Raw genomic sequence first — 25,110 nt, 5'->3', positions numbered from 1 at the left:
AGGGGAAGATTGCTGAACAGGTGAAGTAAAGGGAAATTTTTTGGACAGTGAAACTATTCTGTGTAATATTGTAACGGTGGCTATAAGACATAATGCTTTTTTCAAAATTCATAGAAATTTACAACACAAAGAGTGAAATTTAATGCAAGGAAATTTTAAAAAGTCATTTAGGATGTTGGGGGATCCCAGAATGGAACATAGAATCTGAGAGAACAATCTAAACATAATACAAATGTATGACACAACCTAATGAAGGAAGTGGTACAAACGATGCTGACTTTCTTAACTCTGGAAATGAGTGGAGGCTGTAAGACAAAAGGAACTGTACATAAGTACTGTACTGGTCAATAGAGTAGTTTTCTGTTGTCGTTCAGTCGTTGAGTCGTCTATGATTCTTTGCAACTCCAAGGACTGTAGCACGCCAGGCTCCTCTGTCCTTCCAAGGAAAATTTAGGGTTGATTACCTTTGGGATTGACTATCTCCTTGCAGTCCAAGGGACTCTCAAGAGTCTTTCCCAACACCACAGTTCAAGAAAATCAATCTTTGGCACTCAGCTTTCTTTATTGGTCCAACTCTCACATCCATACATGACTACTGGAAAAACCATAGCTTTGACTATATGGGCCTTTGCCAACAAAGTGATGTCTCCGTTTTTTACACATACAGACTGCAATTGAATGGTTAAAGTCAAAGGATGGCAGATGGTGGGAGCTATGTTTCTCACTGTTGTTGGAATGGGAGGTTACAGGTAAGGAAGGGGAGCAGGCTAGAAAGATCCCTGTGGTAATAAATTAGAGTTGGAGACATCAGCATGAACTAATACATAGCTTAACACAGATACAAGTGGTTACATACAGAAATGTACACACATACACAAACACAGATGGTTACATATAAAAATACACACACACACACACACAGAGGTTAGTATACACGTATATTTCCTTGTCAGCTAAGAGGATCTAAAAGCAAAGACAACCCAGTAGCAATAAGTAAACCTAAGGCCCAGATCTTGCTTTTTAATATCATTCTCCAAGAAAAAGAACCAAGGCTACTAGAGAAATAGCTGATTTTGATACTGGGAAGCCTAGAGCATCTTACTGTACCAAAGGTAAGGAAGTGCTCCAAAAGCAAAACAAAAAAGGTACACACTGATAGTGGTGTGTCAAAGGGACAGACTAAAAAGTGAAAGAGTTCCTACCGGCCAAAGATGGAACAATTTGAGCAAACAAAATAAAGCAGTACTAGATTATAACCTAAAATTTAAAATAAGAATCTGTGAATCCAAATTGATATAAATGGGGAAGAAGTGACAATTCTCCATTTAGAATTCCAGATAATTTATGTAGATTCTCCATCCTCAAGGAGATGGAACATAACACCCTCCTCCTCACATGTGGGCTGCACACAGTGACTTCGGTTCAAAGAGGATAATGTGGGAAGATGGAAAAAGAAAGTTTGCCATAGAGAAACCTGGCAAAAACACCTCAGTTAGGTGATTAGGCCAATATCAACAACAATGAGTTATGTTATTAATATGTAGTTTTGATGATGTAATAAGAATTACACTTTACCTTTAATTCTCCCCAAAATCTCTAACTTCAGCCCTACAATCAGAAAAACATCAGACATACCATAACAGAGGAACATTTTACAAAACATCTATCTAACCAATGCTTTTCAAAGCTGTTATGGTCATCAAAAATGAGGAAAGATGAGAAACTGAGAGCCAGGCAGAGCCTAAGGAAAATATGACAGCTAAATGTAATGTGGCATCCTGGATGGGATCCTGGAACAGAAAAAGGACTGTAGAGAAAAACTAAAGAAATCTGAATAAAGTATGGACTTTAGTTAATGACAGTGCATCAATACTGGCTCATTAATTACAATAAATATTTCATAATAATGCAAAATGTTAGTAATAGGGAAAACTGGGTACAGGGTGCATGGTAATTATGGTAGTATCTTTGCAATCTGAAACTATCCTGAAAAAAATTTTTAAAAATAGTGACAATAACAAAAACAAATATTGATTTACTGCCAAAAAATGTTAACTGACAAACTATAAATCAATAGCACCGAGTCCTATGTACCTTTTCCCCACAATAAATTACAGGCTGCATGGAAACAGAAGAAAATAAGGAATATTGGTAAAATCTAGAAATATCCTACTTTTTCCAAAAATTATGTTTGTTTGCTATTTGATTTGTCTAACAGACAACAGAGAGAAATTCACCTTTTAGGACCCTTGATGAAGAAAGAAGTTGAAATTGAGTTTTATCATTGAACTGATTCAAATGAAGTAATGAGACCTGTAATTGGGTCACTTCAGCTCTAAGAGACTTAATCAAAAGGGTTATATACTAAATTACTGGTCCACAATTTGCATCTCCACTGATTCTGCACTGCAAACATACTTCTCTACATCTTCCTTTAGCCAAAATCAAGTAAGTCTCTCCAGCTTGTGGGTGTGGGAAAGCTCAGACAGTGGAAGTCCTACCTCTTGACAGAGGGTAGCCCAGGTTACTGCTGGGTTTTGCTTTGCAGTGCATTGTGCTGATTTTATATTCTGGTTTCTAGAAACATCCATCTTCTTGTAACTAAAGAATCGAAGTAAAGTCTAGCCTAGAGATTTTAGGACCAAATCTGGCAGATCCTAAAATAATGCTGTTACTAACAATAGTGACAGCTAGGCCTTAGAAAGCATTACTACGAACAAAGCTAGTGGTGGTGATGGAATTCCAGTTGAGCTATTTCAAGTCTTGAAAGATGATGCTGTGAAAGTGCTGCACTCAATATGCCAGCAGATTTGGAAAACTCAGCAGTGGCCACAGGACTGGAAGAGGTCAGTCTTCATTCCAATCCCAAAGAAAGGCAATGCCAAAGAATGCTCAAACTACCGCACAATTGCACTCATCTCACATGCTAGTAAAGTCATGCTCAAAATTCTCCAAGCCAGGCTTCAGCAGTATGTAAACCGTGAACTCCCAGATGTTCAAGCAGGTTTTAGAAAAGGCAGAGGCACCAGAGATCAAATTGCCAACATCCGCTGGATCATGGAGAAAGCAAGAGAGTTTCAGAAAAACATCTATTTCTGCTTCATTGACTATGCCAAAGCCTTTGACTGTGTGGATCACAATAAACTGTGGAACATTCTGAAAGAGATGGGAATCCCAGACCACCTGACCTGCCTCTTGAGAAACCTGTATGCAGGTCAGGAAGCAACAGTTAGAACCGGTCATGGAACAACAGACTGGTTCCAAATAGGAAAAGGAGTGCGTCAAGGTTGTATATTGTCACCTTGCTTATTTAACTTATATGCAGAGTGCATCATGAGGAACGCTGGGCTGGAAGAAGCACAAGCTGGAATCAAGATTGCTGGGAGAAATATCAATAACCTCAGATATGCAGATGACACTACCCTTATGGCAGAAAGTGAAGAGGAACTCAAAAGCCTCTTGATGAAAGTGAAAGAGGAGAGTGAAAAGGTTGGCTTGAAGCTCAACATTCAGAAAACAAAGATCATGGCATCTGGTCCCATCACTTCATGGGAAATAGATGGAAAAACAGTGGAAACAGTGTCAGACTTTGTTTTTTTGGGCTCCAAAATCACTGCAGATGCTGATTGCAGCCATGAAATTAAAAGACGCTTGCTCCTTGGAAGGAAAGTTATGACCAACCTTGATAGTATATTAAAAAGCAGAGACATTACTTTGCCGACCAAGGTCCGTCTAGTCAAGGCAATGGTTTTTCCCGTGGTCATGTATGGATGTGAGAGTTGGACTGTGAAGAAGGCTGATCGCCGAAGAATCGATGCTTTTGAACTGTGGTGTTGGAGAAGACTCTTGAGAGTCCCTTATACTGCAAGGAGATCCAACCAGTCCATTCTAAAGGAGATCAATCCTGGATGTTCATTGGAGGGACTGATGCTAAAGCTGAAACTCCAATACTTTGGCCACCTCATGAGACGAGTTGACTCACTGGAAAAGACTCTGATGCTGGGAAAGGTTGGGGGCGGGAGGAGAAGGGGACGACGGAGAATGAGATGGCTGGATGGCATCACCGACTCTGTGGACATGAGTTTGAGTGTACTCCGGGAGTTGGTGATGGACAGGGAGGCCTGGCGTGCTGTGATTCATGGGGTCGCGGAGAGTCGGACACGACTGAGCGACTGAACTGAACTGAACTGAACTGAGTATTTATTGAGATTTAATCTGTTCCATAAGCTGCTCTTAATACTTTACATAATACTTTTTCAGAGCATGATAACTGTATAGACTGTCTTGTCTGGGTTCAAAAGTCAGCTGTACTACCGTGAGATCTCTTCAAGAAAATTAGAGATATTAAGGGAACATTTCATGCAAAGAGGGGCACAATAAAGGACAGAAATGGTATGGACCTAACAGAAGCAGAAGACATTAAGAGGTGGCAAGAATACACGGAAGAACTATACAAAAAAAGATCTTCATGACCCAGATAACACAATGGTGTGATCACTCACCTAGAGCCAGACATCCTGGAATGTGAAGTCAAGAGGGCCTTAGGAAGCATCACTATGAACCAAGCTAGTGGAGGTGATGGAATTCCAGCTGAGCTATTTCAAATCCTGAAAAGATGATGCTGTGAAAGTGCTGCTCTCAATATGCCAGCAAATTTGGAAAACTCAGCAGTGGCCACAGAACTGGAAAGGGTCAGTTTTCATTCCAATCCCAAAGAAAGGCAATGCCAAAGAATGTTCAAACTACGCACAATTGCGCTCATCTCACACGCTAGCAAAGTAATGCTCAAAATTCTCCAAGCTAGGCTTCAACAGTACATGAACCAAGAACCTCCAGATGTTCAAGCTAGATTTAGAAAAGGCAGAGAAATCATAGATCAAATTGCCAACATGCATTGGATCATAGAAAAAAGCAAAGAGAGTTCCAGAAAACATCTACTCCTGCTTCATTGACTACACTAAAGCCTTTGACTGCATCACAACAAACTGGAAAATTCTTCAAGAGATGGGAATACCAGACCACCTGACCTGCCTCCTGAGAAACCTGTATGCAGGTCAAGAAGCAACAATTAGAACTGGATATGGAACAACAGACTGGTTCCAAATTGGGAAAGGAGTAAGTCAGGGCTGTATACTGTCATCCTGCTTATTTAACTTATATGCAGAATACTTCATGTGAAATGCCAGGCTGGATGAAGCACAAGCTGGAATCAAGACTGTAGGAAGAAATATCAATAACCTCAGACACGCAGATGACACCACCCTTATGGCAGAAAGTGAAGAAGAATTAATGAGCTTCTTAATGAAGGTGACAGAGGAGAGTGAAAAAGCTGGCTTAAAACTCAACATTCAAAAAACGAAGATCATGGCATCCAGTCTCATCACTTCATGGCAAATAGATGGGGAAACAACAGAAACACTGACACACTTTATTTTCTCGGGTTCCAAGACCACTGTGTATGCTGACTGCAGCCATGAAATTAAAAGACACTTGCTCCTTGGAAGAAAAGCTATGCAGAGAGCTGGGCAGCCACCATCAAGAAGCCCCTTTTGGGGCCAGAACTCCTTTGCCAGCATGGATTCCTCAAGTTGGGACTTCGTAACTAAAGCAGTTGCAGTTTTATTTTTTTTACAGCTTTTTTCCCAAAAATGATTTGTAGTTGTGTGTGCAGCACTTTGCCCTGATATGTGTGCTCTACAATAAAAACCAAATCTAATATATTTTGAAAAAAAAATAAAATAAAAAATAAAAAAAAAATATACTAGACAGTATATTAAAAAGCAGAGACATTACTTGGTGAACAGAGGTCTATCTAGTCAAAGCTATGCTTTTTCCAGTAGTCATGTATGGATGTGAGAGTTGGACCATAAAGAAAACTGAATGCCAAAGAGCTGATGCTTTTGAACTGTGCTGTTTTGGAAGACTCTTTTTTTTTTTTTTTTTAAGTAAGTAATTTATTTTTTATTGGAGGCAAATTATTTTACAATATTATATTGGTTGGTTTTGCTATACATTGACATGAATTCGCCCCCGGTTTGGAAGACTCTTAAGAGTCCCTTGGACTGCAAGGAGATCAAACCAGTCAATCCCAAAGGAAATCAATCCTGAATATTCATTGGAAGGACTGAGGCTGAAGCTGAAGCTGAAGCTCCAATACTTTGGCTACCTAATGTGAAGAGCCAACTCACTAGGAAAGACTCTGATGCTGGGAAAGACCGAAGGCAGAAGGAGACGGGGACAACAGAGGATGAGATGGTTGGATGGCATCACTGACTCTATGGACATGAGTTTGAGCAAGCTCTGGGAGATGGTGAAGGACAGGGAAACCTGGCGTGCTGCAGTCCATGGGTTCGCAAAGAGTTGGACGCAACTGGGCAACTGAACAGCAACAACAAAACTGTGATTAAGTTAATTGCTTCTCTGTGCCCCAGTTTCCCCATCTGTAAAATGCAGATATTAGCAGTCCTCTATTAGCAAGTTTAAACAAGGTATGTATGTTACTAACCACACTTACAAATGAGGAAATGAAGCACAGAATAAGAAAATAATTTTATTTCGTCACATTCCTAGTCCACATGTGAACTCACAAAATCAACTTCCAGAGTCCACATTTTCAAACTGTGGGCTACCACTACTTTTTAGAAAAGCAGCCAGTGACAAACAAGGGAAGAAAGTTGGTGTTGGGAGAATAATGGAACTTCCATGTTGAAATATTTCATAAGAGTTTGGGAATGACAGACTGGATCTTTAGGAAAAAGTTCAGGTCTGAGGAGAGAGATTCGATAAAGATCCTGAGAAAAATGAGAGCTAAATACTGAAAAGAGATCTCAAAAGGACCAAGAAACAAGAGCTGGAGGGGGATTTGAAATAGCAGGGGAAAAAACAAAAGAGAAGGAGATAGAGGCACCCAACGGATGAGAAGGCTTAGCATCACAATTGCACCAGGCAGAGAAAGTGCCAAGAAAGAGGAAGTCCTTTGTCCTCCCCCATGCCAGCCTGAGAGCCCAGGTCAAGTTCAGTTCCTTCTGTGATGCCCGCCAGGTATCAGTCCTAACCTTCAGTATCAGCTCAAAATAACCCCACTTCTCCAGCCTCTTCCCTGAATTTTCTTGGGCACCCAGTCATTTCCGAAGATCAGTACCAAACTCCCCAAGGACAGAAATAACACCTCTCCTCTCTATACCCCCCGTGTCCCCAGTGCCACGCACAGTACCCTGTACGCCGTCACTGCGCAACAGATACCTATTGAGGGTGTCTCTTGGCCCTTCCAGGGCTCTGCTCCGGTGACACTCTATCGCCTGTGAGGACACAGGCTGCCTGCACCCCACACCCTTCACCAAGCACCTATCCTATCTGGAAGCCTGTGTTCAGAGCGAACTCAGTATTTGCTCATGAAGTGAGTCTGGGGGTGAATTAAGAGTGACCTCTGTCTAGGGACAGAGGATACACATTCCTCAGCAACCCCTTGATAAGTCCAGGATCATGGGAAAAACCTATCAGACTCTAGATTTGCCACAGTTTTCACTGGAAACCAAAGTAGCTGGACAAAGAATGGAAATTTGTCCACCATCTCTGAACACAGTGGAAAATTCATGAAAAAGACAAAATTTACTTACTGTCACCTGAGCAGGCAGCAAATCCAAGGCCATTCTTTCCTTCTCAGTTTTCCTGTCAAGGGAGAGCAGAGTGCTTGACAAGGTAGGTCTGCAAAGAAAAAAGGTGTCATGAAGAACTCTGGTGTCAAAGCACGGCTTGGAAAAGGGAACTTAAAACTACCCATAATGTCCACTAGGTCCGAACAAAGCCATGCCATATAAATGACACAAACCAAGTTTAAAACTGTGCCTACTAAGCCAATTAAGTTCTAAGACAATTTGCCAACCTCCACCTCCACCTTGTATTAACCATACTTCTAATTTCCATATATAGATTCTTTTTAACATCCACTGGACTCTATTAGCTATATCTAAGCAAACTGCAACTCATCACAGACTTCTGGAGTCCTGAAGATAGTTTTAAACTATACATTCACACAGTCACAGCGAAAGTGAGTGTACCAGACTGCCACTTTCAAACGTATCTAGCCAACCCTAAGCCTGTGTGTCTTGCTTCACCATTTCCTTCCTGAAGAAACCACAATAAAGGAACTTGCCCACACGTGTCGTCTCTTTTTCTATGGAATTGTTAGGGGAACACACTGATCGAAACCACCCACCCTGGCCAGGCACCATAGTAACCATTTGCATGAGGTGTTTTATGACAGGACATCCTGGTAAGGAACAGGGAACTAATAAGCCTCCACCAACCAGAAGAGTTCGGGAAAGGTCAAAAGGAGACATCACCTGTCTGACCACCTCCCAGAATCCTTCTCTCTGGCATCCACCTTGGCTGAGCAAGGCATGTACCACCAGGAAGGACTTTGAGTCAGATGATTGGCTAAAGACAACCCGGAAACTAATCCCATCACCATAGAACCCAAGACTGCAAGCCATGCGACAGAGCAGTTCTCCTGGGTTCCCTTACCCTGCTGCTCTCCACCCGGGCACCCTTTCCCAATAAAATATCTTGCTTTGTCAGCACATGTGTCTCCTCAGACGATTCATTTCCGAGTTTTAGACAAGAGCCCAGTTTCGGGCCCTGGAAGGGGTCCCCTTCCTGCAATAATGCACACCATTTTGGATGCCACTCCTAAAAACAAATTCCACAAGTGCCACCTCTTTCAGCATGCACAGCTCTCCAAACCCTTTGTTCTTCAAACACAAACCCGAACTGGGAAAGCAAGGTAAGAGAAGCAGGCAGACCACTGTCAGAGAAGAGTGGTGGCCAAGGCTGCCTGCACTAGCCACCTAAGTTTGCAGCAGGTTCTACAGGTATAGCACCTGGCATGAGAGCTTAACAAACTGAGTATGCTGTGTGCAGTCAGCCAGAGAAGGAGAGCTGCTGTACAAGCACCACAGTTCCTCTATGAGACACATCTTCTCCCCATCCTGCATGTGCTATTTAAACCGCACAACCACTCTAAAAAGTATTGCTACCTCATATCACAGATGGGAGGGAGACTAAGAACCAGCGAGTCTAGCGACCTTCCCCGAGAAACAAAACTGCTAAGTATACAGAAGAGGCAAAAAGGATCACGGTGGAGTCCAAGGCCCCACTTAATGTGGCAAATTAGCTGTCCACCTGTGCCTCATTTTCTTCATCTGTAAAACAGGAACCACCTGTTCTCTGAGGTTGAAATGAATTCATTCATCCAAGGCGCCAGACTAGGGCCTGGCACAGATAAGGTCTCCATAGGCATTGCTATTGTTGTTACCGTCCGTTTCATCAGAAATCTCTGAAAAGCCAGCCACAAAAGACTCCCACCAACAGCAGTCCCGGACCATCCCAACTCACCTGAAGGGGCGCTCCCTCCCCGCGACTCTCCCTGGGGAGGGGTGGGGGTGGGGGCAGGGCTCCCCTTGAAGCATCGCGGCCTGGGCCGTGCAGACCGCCTCCAGACCCGCTCGGCCTCGCTATCTCCCTGGTGCCGGCGCGCAGCCCCGCCCGCCGGCACACCTCCCAGCCCAGACCCGCACACGTCCTGGCTCTGACTGCCACCGGACGATGCACCCGAGAGGTTCTCAGTCCCTGGAAGCCCGCCCTAGCAGAGCCGGGATCACCCGCGCCACGAGCCCCGAGAAAGCCGCGAGCCTTCCTTGCCCCGCAAACCCAGGAGAACTACGACTCCCGGCATGCCTAAGGGCTCGCGCCTACTACACTTCCCAGGAGCGCTGCTACTTCCCAGCCGGGAACGTTCTCTCTTCTGGGGAGCTGTTGGGCCTAGCTGTCCGCTGGGGTTGCAGTGCGAGGGAGCGTTCACGTTAACAAATAAGGCGGCTGATCTCCTCCAAAATGCGTGCTGCCTAAATCAGCTGCGTGACTTGTTTTGTTAGACACGCAAAATCATTTGAATAAAAACCGTGAATTTTGACGCCTTTAAGGTCAGTGCTACCTAGCTCCTACCAGCTAGTTTTGATTGTTTTTAATTATTTTAATGTGCACACGGAGGATAATGTATGAACAGGTATGTTGAAGCATAATAAAACTAACACCCATATACTCAACATTCTGCTTCAAAAGAAAACTTGACTGGAATCTTGGAAGACCTATCCACGATGCTCCCCATTTTTCTATACTGTGTTAAGCATTTCCTAGTTTAGCCTGATTAGTACATCTCAAGTAGGTGCCCCTAAAACAATGTGCTTACTTTTGCAAGGTGTTTCATCTTTATGTAAATAGAATCTGCTATATGTTTTTCTCTGACTTACACGCTGAATGTAGCTTACATGCTACACTTACTAGGTTCACCTATCTTAATATATGAAAAGTTTATTCATTTTCACTGTTGTATGATTACATTATTCTTTCATTTAACAAAGTATATTTAACACTTGTCTTGCACCTGGCATTGTTGTAGAAATAAACCAGTAAATAAAACTGGCACAACCTCAGCATTCATGCAGCTTAAATTGTCAAGGGGAGAGAAAGAAGAAAAATAATAGCAAAAATAACTCAGCCATTAAAAAGAAAAAGAATGAAATAATGCTGTTTGCAGCAAAATACATAGGCCTAGAGATTATCATCGGAGAAGGCAATGGCAAGCCACTCCAGTACTCTTGCCTGGAGAATCGCATGGACAGAGGAGCCTGGTGGGCTGCAGTCCGTGGGGTCGTGAAGAGTCGGACAGGACTGAGCGACTTCCCTTTCACTTTTCACTTTCACACATTGGAGAAGGAAATGGCAACCCACTCTAGTGTTCTTGCCTGGAGAATCCCAGGGACGGGGGAGCCTGGTGGGCTGCCATCTATGGGGTCACACAGAGTCGGACACGACTGAAGCGACTTAGCAGTAGCAGCAGAGATTATCATACTAAGTTAAATAAATCAGGCAGAGAAAGACAAGTATCAAATGGTGTCACTTATATGTGGCATCTAAAAAGTGATACAAATGGATTTATTTACAAAACAGAAACAGATTCACAGACACAGAAAACAAACTTATGGTTACCAAAGGGAAAAGGGGTAGAGGAGGGATAAATTAGAATTTAGGGATTTTCAAATACAAACTACATAAAATAAACAACAAGGTCCTACTGTATAGTACAGGGAACTATATTCAATATCTTGTAATAATCTGAAAAAGAATATGTATAGCTGCATAACTGAATCGCTTTGCTGTAAACCAGAAACTAACAAAACATTGTAAATCAACTCTATGTAAGTAAAATAAATAAATAGTATGTATTTAGATACTGACGCATGCTAATAAGAACAAGAAAGGGGACAGGATCCTTGATGAGAATGAATTTACAATTTTACACAAAGTGGTTAAGACATGTTTGAGCGACAAGGTCAAACATTTGAAGAAGGACCTCCAGAAGATGAAAAGTGAGCCAAAACTAAATATCTGGTGGAAAGTTTTCTGACAGACCAATAGGCAGATGCTGTATGGTAGGAGCATACCTGGCCTATTGAGGAGACAGTAAGATTATAGTTGCTGAAACAGAAATAAGGAAGGAGACAGAGAAATAGGAGATCAGAGGCAAGAGGACTAAATTTATAGGCTTATTGGTCATTATGCCACTGGATTTGACTCTGAAAGAGAATGCTCTGGGCACTGCAGAGATAAACTCTTCTGTCCATTTTTTTAGTGATCACTGACTGCTGTGCTGAAAATAAACTACGAGTTCAAAGGGAGAAGTAAGTGACTAGGACTAGAAGACTGTTGTGGTAAATCTGTGAGAGAAGACAGGGGTTTGGACTGAACAGAAGTTATGAGAAGTGTCTGGAGATACTAAAATTCAAAATATGGAAAAGATGAGAACGTTAACATTGGAATATTATGTTTTTTTCAACTAGGAAGTATATCTATTGCTTTTAAATAGTCCTGGTAATTAATTAAAAAAAAATATTCTTTATGCTCTGTTTGTCTGATTATAAAAATTAAGAATCAGCTTGTCTCTTAGCCACCGCAATGCCCATGCACTGCAATGAAGAGTAGCCCCTACTTGCTGCAACTAGAGAAAAGTCCTTGCAGGAGCAAAGACCCAGCACAGCCAACAAATAAATCCATTAAAAAAAAAATTAGCTTGTCTCTTGATGTCCTTTTGCTGACCTAAAACAAATCCACAGCCAGTTTTTTTCTCCAGCAAAATGGGTGTATTCAGGATTAACAAAGAATTGCAATTTGAGGTCTGTAAACATGCTGTGCAAGCAAAAATGGAGAAGAGCTTTCTTTTATAGAGGGAAAAGAAGCTGAGAAGGCTATGATAAAGAGCCGGTGGTGTTTTCATTGGCTGAGTCCTGACAGACTCTCACTGGCTGATCTCTTGCCAGCAAAGAAGGGGAAGTTTTTGCTTTTCCTGTTGGGTTCTTCCTGTTGTAGGGGTGAGAGCACCCCCTTCTGGTATCCTATCTCTATTTAATTGAGATTTCTGTTTATTGCTTTCTTACAGTTTGTATTTGGGTTCGCCAAAAAATTCATTCAGGTTTCTGAATATTCCAATATTTTAAACCAAACACAATTTTATTTTCTGTCCCATTTAAAAGTTTAAAAATATGAGCTAATAGGCTATCTAATTTTAGTACTTCTGTATTCCATTTTCTCTCTCAGCTGTGAATTTTGGTAATTTCCTTAACTTTTATAATTTATTTGCAATTGTTTAATCAGTTTCTTTACTGATGATGAGATGCTTGTGCTCAGTCATATCCAACTCTTTTCAACCCCATGGACTAGCCCACTAGGCTCCTGTGTCTATGGATTTTTCCGGGCAAGGATACTGGAGTGGGGTGCCATTTCTTTCTCCAGGAGATCTTCCCGACCCAGGGATTGAACCCAGGTCTCTTGTGTCTCCTGCAATAGCAGATGGATTCTTGACCATGTCTATACCATCACTTCCTAATTGTCACTTTTGGTCTTGACATTTCTGTTTCTTTTTCACACTGTCACAGTCTAGTTTTTATCTGTGCCCTCTCAGTTATTCCATGAACCTCTTTTACTTAGTTTTCTGGCGACAGCTGAAGCCAATCTCATTTTTCTTCTCTTTTAGGAAACCTTCTTCTGTTTATTTCTCTATGTTGACTTATATAAATCTTCCCCCATTCCCCATTTCCTGTATCTTTAAGTACATTTTTCTGTTTTTCCCCTGTAGCTAGCACTTGGTTTTTTCCATTATTTTTGTCTGGGACAATAGAAAGGATAAGGCTCAATTCTATTTTTTTCTGCTTTCTTCACTGGCAACATATTAAACTGTTATTCTTGGTGTACAGCTTTCATGACAATGTGAAAACCTGACATTTAATTCTTTGTCCTTTCCTCCATTTTATGGGAGGGGTTTCAAATTTATCTTCCAAGTTAAAAAAATAAAGGACTATTCTTCCACTTTCTAATGTAGTTTACTGCTTTAAAAGAAATGACCATCTACTTTATTTGAAAAATTGTCTGCACTACGTACAACATCCATGAAACTGTAAGAAACCTTGACCCAGCACACTGCTTGGGTCCACTGCAGTGTAACTGAAGGTCAACTATTTTATCCCGTCTTTCTTACCTCCCTTTCTCCCATCTTCCCTTCCTTTTTAACAGTGGGAAAATAAGAAGTAAAATTGTAGAAAAGAAAAAAATAGGAATTGTTTCCAACTATTGCTAAAATGAAATATATGGGAAGTGTTTAAAATTAAATTACAGTTTCTCTTCTTATTCTCTTAAGTAATCAGCTGAAAGGCTGAAAGTTTGCGGCTGTAAACTGTCTATTATGCCAGGATTCGTGACCTCCGGAGGAGAGGATTTCGATCCGGGGTCGAGACGAGGCCTAACTACTTCGAGCTTTTCGTGTAGCCAAATTTTATTAAAGTATAATAGAGATAGGGAAAGCTTATGACATAGACATCAGAAGGGGACAGAGTGTCCCCTTGCTAATTTTTAGCAAGGTGTTTTATGTCTGTTCAGTTCAGTCGCTCAGTTGTGTCCGACTCTATGCAACCCCAAAGATGGCAGCCCACCAGGCTCCCCCGTCCCTGGGATTCTCCAGGCAAGAACACTGGAGTGGGTTGCCATTTCCTTCTCCAAAGCATGAAAGTGAAAAGAGAAAGTGAAGTCGCTCAGTCGTGTCCGACTCTTCAGGACCCCATGGACTGCAGCCTACCAGGCTCCTCCACCTATGAGATTTTCCAGGTAAGTACTAGAGTGTGTTGCCATTTCCTTCTCCAGGGGATCTACCCGACCCAGGGATTGAACCCAGGTCTCCCACATTGCAGACAGAAGTTTTACCTTCTGAGCCACCAGGGAAGCCCCATAATATATAATTATATAATATATAAAAATATATAATATCATACTATATTAAATATATTAATATATGTATTATATATATTATATTATACATTATATATAATATTATATATTAAAATTGTATAACAATATATAAATATATAAAATTATATTATATATTCTATAATATATATGTTGCATATAATATATAAATTATGTATTATAGTATATATAGTATATAATAGTAATATAGTATATATTTAAATATATATAATAAATATAATATATTATAATATATAATAGTTTATAACTATTATAATAACAATTGATTAAAGCAAGTGCCACCAACAGATACTAAAACTAGTGGAGGAGAGCTTGACCAGTAAAAAATATATATGCATACACTCATAGGATTTCCCCTCAAGGTACTTAAGATTACAATGAGAAAACTGGTAACTTTACATTGGGATATCAAGCAGATACCATCTTAATCAATAGAGTAAAGTTAAATTTACCAGCAATAGATTAACTCAACATCACAGACCTCCTAATGTGATAATATAATGTACTGAAAAGAATACAGTACTACTTTGGTGATTTTCTTACCAAAAAGCATAACATAAGTTTAATCATGAGGAAACATTTGACAAATTCAATGGAGGGACAATTGACAAATAAAATGACCTATTCATCACATAGATCTTCATGAGAAAACATCTGTTTGATAATACAACCCAAACCACCTCAAAAGATGAATATTTTAAATAATCTAATCACTTTGAACACTATAAATATATCCGGCATGTCAATTATTACAAAAATAAAACATTTTTTGCTTTTTCAGTTTGCTTTGAAAATGGCCTATTAAGAAGATATGAAAATGGACATTTTTCTCTTTTGCTTAAATTCTGAACAAGTCTCTTTGAGAATAAGAGAAATGAGGTAAAGACAATCCACTGACAACTTAATGATTGTTACTTCTTTGCTTTGTTCTCTTATGATATGCACATATTTGGTTTATGACATGTAAACTTGCAATGTGATGTGATGTGATGTGAAGTCGCTCAGTCGTGTCCGACTCTTTGCGACCCATGGACTGTAGCCTACCAGGCTTCTCTGTCCATGGGATTCTCCAGGCAAGAATACTGGAGTGGGTTACCATTTCCTTCTCCAAAACTTGCAATAGGAACCAATATTCTCTTTCTCTGGTGATCTAGGGAGATGAATAGGAAGGGAAGGTACAGACAGAAGGAAGATGTTGATGGTTCTGGTAATGAGACACATTTAAATTTAAAGATGGACTGAAGAATGCTATGATTGTTTGTCTGCCCTCGAGGGATAAGGATAAGAGGCTTATGGAGGCTCCCTGGTGGCAGAGACTGACTGAGGGGGAAACTGAGTCTTGTTCTGATGGGCGTGGCCATGCTCAGTACATCTTTAATCCCATTTTCTGTTGATGGGCGGGCCTGAGACCAAACTATGGGGGAGGTAATGAGGATAGTGGCACCTCCTTCAGAAGGTCCTGTGCGCCCAGAGCTGCACTCAGTGCCCCTGACCCTGTAGCAGGCCGCTGCCGACCCACACCTATGCTGGAGACTCCTGGACACTCACAGGCAAGTCTGGGTCAGTCTCTGTGGAGTCTCCTGGTGCGCACATGGTTTTGTTTGAGGACGCCTAGCATCTATGGTGGGTATGGGATTTGATTCTAAATGCGATTTCACCCCTCCTACTATCTTACTGGGGCTTCTCCTCTACCCTTGGACGTGGGGATCTTTTTTTGGTGGGATCGTTCTCCTGTTGATCGTTGTTCAGCAGAGAGTTGTAATTTTAGGTTCTCACAGGAGAAGATAAGCACACATCCTTCTACACCACCATCGTGAATCTTCTTTTGAATCACAGAAAACTAATCAAACTGATCACATGGACCACAGCCTTGTCTAACTCAATGAAACTATGAGCCATGCCGTGTAGGGCCAGGACAGGGCATGGTAGAGAGTGCTGACAAAATGTAATCCACTGGAGAAGAAAATGACAAACCACTTCAGTATACTTGCCATGAGAACCCCATGAACAGTATGAAAAGGCAAAAAGATAATGACACTGAAAGATGAACTCCCCACTTCGGTAGATGCCCAAATTGCTACTGGAGAAGAGTGGAGACACAACACCAGGAAGAATGAAGGGATGGAGCCAAAGCAAAAACAGTGCCCAGTGTGGATGTTACTGGAAACAGAAGTCAAGTCCGATGCTGTAAGGGGCAATATTGCATAGGAACCTGGAATATTAGGTCCGTGAATCAAGGTAAATTGGAAGTGGTCAAACAGGAGATGGCAAGAGTGAACATTGACATTTTAGGTATCAGTGAACTAAAATGGATGGGAAAGGGTGAATTTAACTCAGATGACCATTGTATCTACTACTGTGGGCAAGAATCCTTAGAAGAAATAGAGTAGCCATCATAGTGAAGAAAAGAGTCTGAAATGCCGTACTTGGATGCAATCTCAAAAATGACAGAATGATCTCTGTACATTTCCAAGGAAACCATTCAATATCACAGTAATCCAAGACTATGCACCGACCAGTAATGCTGAAGAAGCTGAAGCTGAATGGTTCTATGAAGACCTACAAGACTTTCTAGAACTAACACCTGAAAAAGATGTCCTTTTCATTATAGGGGACTGGAATGCAAAAATAGGAAGTCAAGAGATACCTGAGGTAACAGGCAAATTTGGCCTTGGAATACAAAATGAAGCAGGTCAAAAGCTAATAGAGTTTTGCCAAGAGAACACACTGGTCATAGCAAACACCTGCTTCCAACAACACAGGAGAAGACTACACATGGACGTCACCAGATGGTCAACATCAAAATCAGATTATTATATTCTTTGCAGCCAAAGATGGAGAACCTCCATACAGTCAGCAAAAACAAGACTGGGAGCTAACTGTGGCTCATCATGAACTTCTTAATGCCAAATTCAGACTTAAATTTAAGAAAGTACGGCAAACCACTAGACCATTCAGGTATGATCTAAATCTAATCCCTTACGATTACACAGTGGAAGTGACAAAGAAATTCAAGGGATTAGATCTGATAGACAGAGTGCCTGAAGAACTATGGACGAAGGTTCATGACATTGTACTGCTGCTACTGCTACTGCTAAGTCACTTCAGTCGTGTCCGACTCTGTGTGACCCCATAGACGGAAGCCCACCAGGCTCCCCCGTCCCTGGAATTCTCCAGGCAAGAACACTGGAGTGGGTTGCCATTTCCTTCTCCAATGTGTGAAAGTGAAGTCACTCGGTCATGTCTGACTCGTAGCGACCCCACGGACTGCAGCCTACCAGGCTCCTCCATCCATGGGATTTTCTAGGCAAGAGTACTGGAGTGGCCTGCCATTGCCTTCTCCGATGACATTGTACAGGAGGCAGTAATCAAGACCATCCCTAAGAAAAAGAAATGCAAAAAGGCAAAATGTTTGTCTGAGAAGGCCTTACAAAGAGCTGTGAAAAAGAATAGTTCAGTTCAGTTGCTCAGTCGTGTCCAGCTCTTTGTGACCCCATGAATCACAGCATGCCAGGCGTCCCTGTCCATCACCAAATCCCGGAGTTCACTCAAACTCATGTCCATCGAGTCGGTGATGCCATCCAGCCATCTCATTCTCTTCGTCCCCTTCTCCTCCTGCCCCCAATCCCTCCAGCATCAGAGTCTTTTCCAGTGAGTCAACTAGTCGCGTGAGGTGTCCAAAGTATTTGAGTTTCAGCTTAAGCATCAGTCCTTCCAATGAACACCCAGGATTGATCTCCTTTAGAATGGACTGGTTGGATCTCCTTGCAATACAAGGGACTCTCAAGAGTCTTCTCCAGCACCAAAGTTCAAAAGCATCAATTCTTCGGCACTCAGCCTTCTTCACAGTCCAACTCTCACATCCACATGACCACTGGAAAAACCATAGCCTTGACTAGACAGACCTCTGTTCACAAAGTAATGTCTCTGCTTTTTAATATACTATCTAGGTTGGTCATAACTTTCCTTCCAAGGAGTAAGCGTCTTTTAATTTCATGGCTGCAGTCAGCCTCCACAGTGATTTTGGAGCCCAAAAAAATAAAATCTGACACTGTTTCCACTGTTTCCCCATCTATTTCCCATGAAGTGATGGCACCAGATGCCATGATTTTTGTTTTCTGAATGTTGAGCTTCAAGTCAACCTTTTCACTCTCCTCTTTCACTTTCATCGAGAAGCTTTTGAATTCCTCTTCACTTTCTGCCATAAGGGTGGTGTCATCTGCATATCTGAGGTTATTGATATTTCTCCCGGCAATCTTGATTCCAGCTTGTGCTTCTTCCAGGCCAGCGTTCCTCATGATGTACTCTGCATATAAGTTAAATAAGCAGGGTGACAATATACAACCTTGACGTACTCCTTTTCCTATTTGGAACCAGTCTGTTGTTCCATGTCCAGTTCTAACTGTTGCTTCCTGACCTGCATACAGGTTTCTCAAGAGGCAGGTCAGGTGGTCTGTTATTCCCTCTCTTTGAGAATTTTCCACAATTTATTGAGATCCACACAGTCAAAGGATTTGGCATAGTCAATGAAGCAGAAATAGATGTTTTTCTGAAACTCTCTTGCTTTCTCCATGATCCAGCGGATGTTGGCAATTTGATCTCTGGTGCCTCTGCCTTTTCTAAAACCTGCTTGAACATCTGGAAGTTCATGGTTCACATATTGCTGAAGCCTGGCTTGGAGAATTTTGAGCATGACTTTACTAGCGTGTGAGATGAGTGCAGTTGTGCAGCAGTTTGAGCATTCTTTGGATCCCTTTCTTTGGGATTGGAATGAAGACTGACCTTTTCCAGTCCTGTGGCCACTACTGAGTTTTCCAACTTTGCTGGCATATTGAGTGCAGCACTTTCACAGCATCATCTTTCAGGATTTGAAAGAGCTCCACTGGAATTCCATCACCTCCACTAGATTTGTTCGTCGTGATGCTTTCTAAGGCCCACTTGACTTCACATTCCAAGATGTCTGGCTCTAGATGAGTGATCACGCCATCGTGATTATCTTGGTCGTGAAGATCTTTTTTGTACAGTTCTTCTGTGTATTCTTGCCACCTCTTCTTAATATCTTCTGCTTCTGTTAGGTCCATACCATTTCTGTCCTTTATCAAGCCCATCTTTGCATGAAATGTTCCCTTGGTATCTCTAATTTTCTTGAAGAGATCTCTTGTTTTTCCTATTCTGTTGTTTTCCTCTATTTCTTTGCATTGATCACTGAGGAAGGCTTTCTTATCTCTCCTTGCTATTCTTTGGAACTTTGCATCCAGATGCTTATATCTTTCCTTTTTGCTTTGCTTTTCACTTCTCTTCTTTTCACAGCTATTTGTAAGGCCTCTTCAGACAGCCATTTTGCTTTTTTGCATTTCTTTTCCATGGGGATGGTCCCTGTCTCCTGTACAATGTTACGAACCTCCACCCATAGTTCATCAGGCACTCTATCAGATCTAGTCCCTTAAATCTATTTCTCACTTCCACTGTATAATCATAAGGGATTTATGTCATAGCTGAATGGTCTAGTGGTTTTCCCTACTTTCTTCAATTTAAGTCTGAATTTGGCAATAAGGAGTTCATGATCTGAGCCACAGTCAGCTCCTGGTCTTCTTTTGCTAACTGTATAGAGCTTCTCCATCTTTGGCTGCAAAGAATATAATCAATCTGATTTCGGTGTTGACCATCTGGTGATGTCCATGTGTAGAGTCATCTCTTGTGTTGTTGGAAGAGGGTGTTTGCTATGACCAGTGCGTTCTCTTGGCAAAACTCTATTAGCCTTTGCCCTGCTTCATTCCGTGCTCCAAGGCCAAATTTGCCTGTTACTCCAGGTGTTTCTTGACTTCCTACTTTTGCATTCCAGTCCCCTATAATGAAAAGGACATCTTTTTTCAGTGTTAGTTCTAAAAGGTCTTGTAAAGAACATAAGCCAAAGGTAAAGGAGAAAAGGAAAGATATACCCATTTGAATAAGTTCCAAAGAATAGCAAGGAGAGATAAAAAGCCTTCCTCAGTGATCAATGCAAAGAAATTGAGGAAAACAACAGAATGGAGAAGACTAGAGATCTCTGCAAGTAGAGATACCAAGGTTACATTTCACACAAAGATGGGCACAATAAAGGACAGAAATTTTATGGACCTAACAGAAGCAGAAGATATTAAGAAGAGGTGGTAAGAATACACAGAAGAACTAGACAAAAAAGATCTTCATGACCCAGATAACCATGATGGTGTGATCACTCACTTAGAGCCAGAAATCCTGGAATGTGAAGTCAAGTGGGCCTTAGAAAGCATCACTATGAACCAGGCTCGTGGAGGTGATAGAATTCCAGTTGAGTTATTTCAAATCCTAAAAGATGAGCTTGTGAAAATGCTGCACTCAATATGCCAGCAAATTTGGAAAACTCAGCAGTGGCCACAGGACTGGAAAGGGTCAGTTTTCATTCCAACCCCAAAGAAAGGCAATGCCAAGGAATGTTCAAACTACCACACAATTGCACTCATCTCACACGCTAGCAAAGTAATGCTCAAAATTCTCCAAGCCAGGCTTCAACAATACGTGAACTGTGAACTTCCAGATGTTCAAGCTGGATTTAGAAAAGGCAGAGGAACCAGAGATCAAATTGCCAAAATCCGTTGGATCACTGAAAAAGCAAGACAGTTCCAGAAAAACATCTATTTTGGCTTTATTGACCACGCCAAAGCCTTTGACTGTGTGCATCACAAAGACTGGAAAATTTTTCAAGAGATGGGAATACTAGACCACCTGACCTGCCTCTTGAGAAACCTGTATGCAGGTCAGGAAGCAACAGTTAGAACTGGACATGGAGCAACAGACTGGTTCCAAATTGGAAAAGGATTATGTCAAGGCTGTACACTGTCACCCTGCTTATTTAACTTATATGCAGAGTACATCATGTGAAATGCCAGGCTGGAAGAAGCACAAGCTGGAATCAAGATTGCCAGGGGAAATATTAATAACCTCAGATATGCAGATGATACCAGCCTTATGGCAGAAATTGAAGAAGAACTAAAGAGCCTCTGATGAAAGTGAAAGAGGAGAGTGAAAAAGTTGGCTTAAAACTCAACATTCAGAAAACTAATATCATGGTATCTGGTCCCATCACTTCATGGAAAATAGATGGGGAAACAATAGAAACAGTGACAGACATTAGTTTCTTAGGCTCCAAAATCCCTGCAGATGGTGACTGCAGCCATGAAATTAAAAGACACTTGCTCCTTGGAAGAAAAGCTATGACCAAACTATATAGCATATTAAACAGCAGAGACATTACTTTGCTGACAAAAGTCCGTCTAGCCAAAGCTATGATTTCTCCAGTAGTCATGTATGAATGTGAGAGTTGGACTATGTAAGAAAGCTGAGCGCCCAAGAATTGATGCTTTTGAACTGTGGTGTTGGAGAAGACTCTCGTGAGTCCCTTAGACTGCAAGGAGATCCAACCAGTCCATCCTAAAGGAAATAAGTCTTGAATATTTTTTGGAAGGACTGACACTGAAGCTGAAACTCCAAACTCTGGCCACCTGATGTGAAGAACTGACTCACTGGAAAAGACCCTGATGTTGGGAAAGATTGAAGGCAGGAGAAGAAGGGGATTGCAGAGCATGAGATGGTTTGATGGCATCACCAACTCGATGGATATGAGTTTGAGCAAGCTTCAGGAGTTGGTGATGGACTGGAAAGACTGACACGTGGCAGTCCATGGGGTTGCAAAGAGTTGGACATGACTGAGTGACTGAACTGAAGAATGGCATGACCTTGAGATTGCCCTTTGTACAACATCTGAGGTCATTACATCTTAAACTTTATCTTAAACTTTATCCTTAAACTATTTGTTCCTTAAACTTTATATTAAACTATATGTTCAGCTTATCTAGGTTGTTCAGCCATGAAGATCTTTGTTTTATTCCCACTCAGTGGAGTTGGACCATAAATTTGTATTTAACTATTTTTACTGACATACACATTGGTCTTCATATTGATCATCATTGTGACTGGCTTGGGCAGCCCCTTCTTGATAAGGGACTCTCTTTCAGGCAACAAGCAAGCTGAGGAATTCTCTGCTCCTCTCCCCAAGTCATTTCCTTGCCTCACACTCAAAGGTGATTATCATCCTGAATTTTCTGTTTTTGTGGTAGCTAGTCTCCAAATATGGTCATCCAATGAACCATGCTTCTTGGTATTAATGTCCTTGTATAATTTTCTCACTTTGAATCTGGGCCAAATCTGTGAGTTAATGTTGTGACTTCCAAAACTAAGTTATAAGATTTGTGCTTCTACCTGGGTCTCTCAGGATGCTTGCTCTAGGGACACTGCCTCAGAAACTAGCCACCTTTCTGTGAGAAGCCCAATCTACATGGAGAAATCCAACCGTGCTCCCAGCCTACAGTCATCAAAAACTGACAGTCTTGGGTATCAAGCCTAATTGTGCCTCTAGCCCCAACTGCTACTTGAACGCAAACACATTAAGACACTCTAAGTAAGAATTGTCCAGCTGAGCCCAAACATGAAACCAAGACGGAAATAATGTTTTTTAAACTGTTAAGTTTGGGGGAAGAGTTGTTACACAGTGATGGATAACATGGACCACGAACAATGAAATGGAGTCACTTATGTTCAAGCGATCTAAAATGGAGCCAAGAGGCCATTAAGGAAGTAGAACTGACACACATTCACCCCCAGATGCAATATAAACTTTTGACACAGTCAAAAGTTCCTGAGACCATCTGGAACCTGCTTTCCTTACTCACTAAAGGTCATGGATTAGCAAACAATCTGCTGTTCACAAGTGACTGAATGCCCCCATATTTCTGTAAAAATACATCTAAATAACACCTCTGGAATGCCTTTATCTGTTGCTTTTATAAACCCTAACGCTTTATTTCCCTTGGGAAATAAATATCCCCCCCCCCCCAGAGCACATTTGAGTTGCTGTTAGAATCTGTGCCTCTTGATTGCAATACTTAGGATCTCAAATACTTTTTTCTTATTTGCAGTCTTCTACATTTGGGTGGTTAATTATAACTAAAATGGCATCTCATCCAATCACTTGTTTATATGATCTTAACCATATTACTTAGTATAAACTTAATTTTGCAAAAAATGTTATCCCTAATGTAGTTTCCCATGACTTTTTAGAACTTAGTATGTTTTAAAACTCATCTGTGTTTTGTATGTAGCCTTGGTTCATTGATTTTCATTGATGTTTACTGAATACACTCTCCTACTAATGGACATTCAGACTACTGCCAAATATTTGCTATTATGATCAGTGTAAGTATCTTTATACATGATTCTTTGTGCTCATATGCATTCATCTAGCCACTGTATTACAGCAAGCAAGTGTTCAACTTTGTAAGATGCCAATGATCTGTATTGATTTATACTCCCACTAGTAGGGTACGAATTCCAGTTATTTCACATATATTCCAAAACTCAGTATTGTCATACATATTATATTTGCTCATCTGTACTTATAAAATCATATCTATGGTCCTAAGTTACATTGGTCCCAATGAAATATCCTTTTATGTTTTTAGAAATTTCTCTTTTCTCATCTATGAAATAATAAGTAGTCATGTATTCAGGTCACTTTTTTCTATTAGGTTTTTCTTTTTAATTGATCCATACAAATCATTCAGATTTTCCAGAAAACATATTGGGCATGTTGTAGAGAGATTTCATTCTGTTTTGTGTCTTTTCATTTCCTTTTTGGTATATTCTGATAACCACAAGTTCCTTATTTCAATGTGAGCAAACATTATAAACATTTTATTAAGTTTATTTGTATCCTGTTTAAAAAATCCTTACCTTGTGGTCATAAAGTTATTGCTTACATATTCTTCCAAAAGTCAGTTTTGCCTAACATATAACTCTTGATATGGTGAGAGTAGGCATCCAGTTTTTTTCTATGTGGATGAACCATTTCTGCTTCTTAGAACCATTATTGAGTAGTCTATTCTTTCCCCATACTTGTCATGTCACGAATACTTCTAATCTTTTACCATTTTTTTTCAGCAGGTTTTTTGGTAAATACCTTTTTATCCAGTTATAAATTTCCTTCCTACTGCTGCTTGGTTAAAGTTTTTAATCATGAGTAGGTGCTCAGCATTTTGCTTGTTTTTCTGCATCTATTGAGACAAACCTATGGATTTCTAAGATGGCACATAGCATCTGTAAGCATCCTAATGTTAAAACAACCCATGCATCTCCATGAATAACCTGTACTTACCAGTAAAACTAGTACTATGTCTAGGTATTTTTGGGCTCCATCTGCTTATGCTCTGTTTAGGATTTCTACGTGTTGATGGATGATACTGGACTGCAATCTTTCTGGTATTTTCCTTGCCTGATTTTGGTACTGATATTAGAATCATCAAGCTTACAGATTATCTCCTTTGAAGGATCCTGCTAAAGACATAAACAATGTTACCTGCAAGTTTGATAGGCCTCGCCTTAAAAATAACTAGGCTTCATATTTTGTGTGATTTAATTTTTTGATGATTTTAAGACATTGATATTTATGGAATGCTATGGTCTGAATGTTTGTGTCCCCTCAAAATACATGCTGAAATTCAACACCAAAGGTGATGATATTAGGAGGTGGAGCCTTGGGAAGTATCTATCATGAGGCTACCTCCCTCATGAGTAGATCAGAGCCCTTAAAAAAAAAAGAGGCCCTGAGAGATCTCACCATGAGGACATGGTGAGAAGGCAGCAGAAATGAATCAGGAAGGGGGTTTT

The 25,110-nt window shown here is 40.9% G+C and overlaps 1 protein-coding gene across 2 annotated transcripts in view; it reads right to left on the bottom strand.

Moving 5' to 3' along the window:
• Positions 1 to 25,110, bottom strand: part of ZNF354C (zinc finger protein 354C) — a 67,716-nt gene that overhangs the window by 27,018 nt on the left and 15,588 nt on the right. The window contains exons 1-2 of one of the 2 annotated variants that reach the window (XM_055431130.2): positions 9,394 to 9,784; positions 7,617 to 7,704 (exon numbers count right to left, since the gene is read on the bottom strand). In XM_055431130.2, coding sequence (XP_055287105.2) covers positions 7,617 to 7,704; positions 9,394 to 9,467 — 162 coding nt within the window. In that variant the 5' untranslated portion in view covers positions 9,468 to 9,784. Of the gene's footprint in view, positions 1 to 7,616; positions 7,705 to 9,393; positions 9,785 to 25,110 lie in introns of those variants that run through there. The other variant, XM_088839258.1, reaches the window with a different exon arrangement.

This window comes from Moschus berezovskii, chromosome 8, assembly GCF_049115385.1.
Source record: "Moschus berezovskii isolate FMDL1 chromosome 8, NW_MosBer_1.0, whole genome shotgun sequence".
In the NCBI taxonomy this organism is placed as follows: domain Eukaryota; kingdom Metazoa; phylum Chordata; class Mammalia; order Artiodactyla; family Moschidae; genus Moschus; species Moschus berezovskii.
Note: the sequence above shows the minus strand (reverse complement) of the source record. Positions and strands in the feature narration are given on the sequence as shown.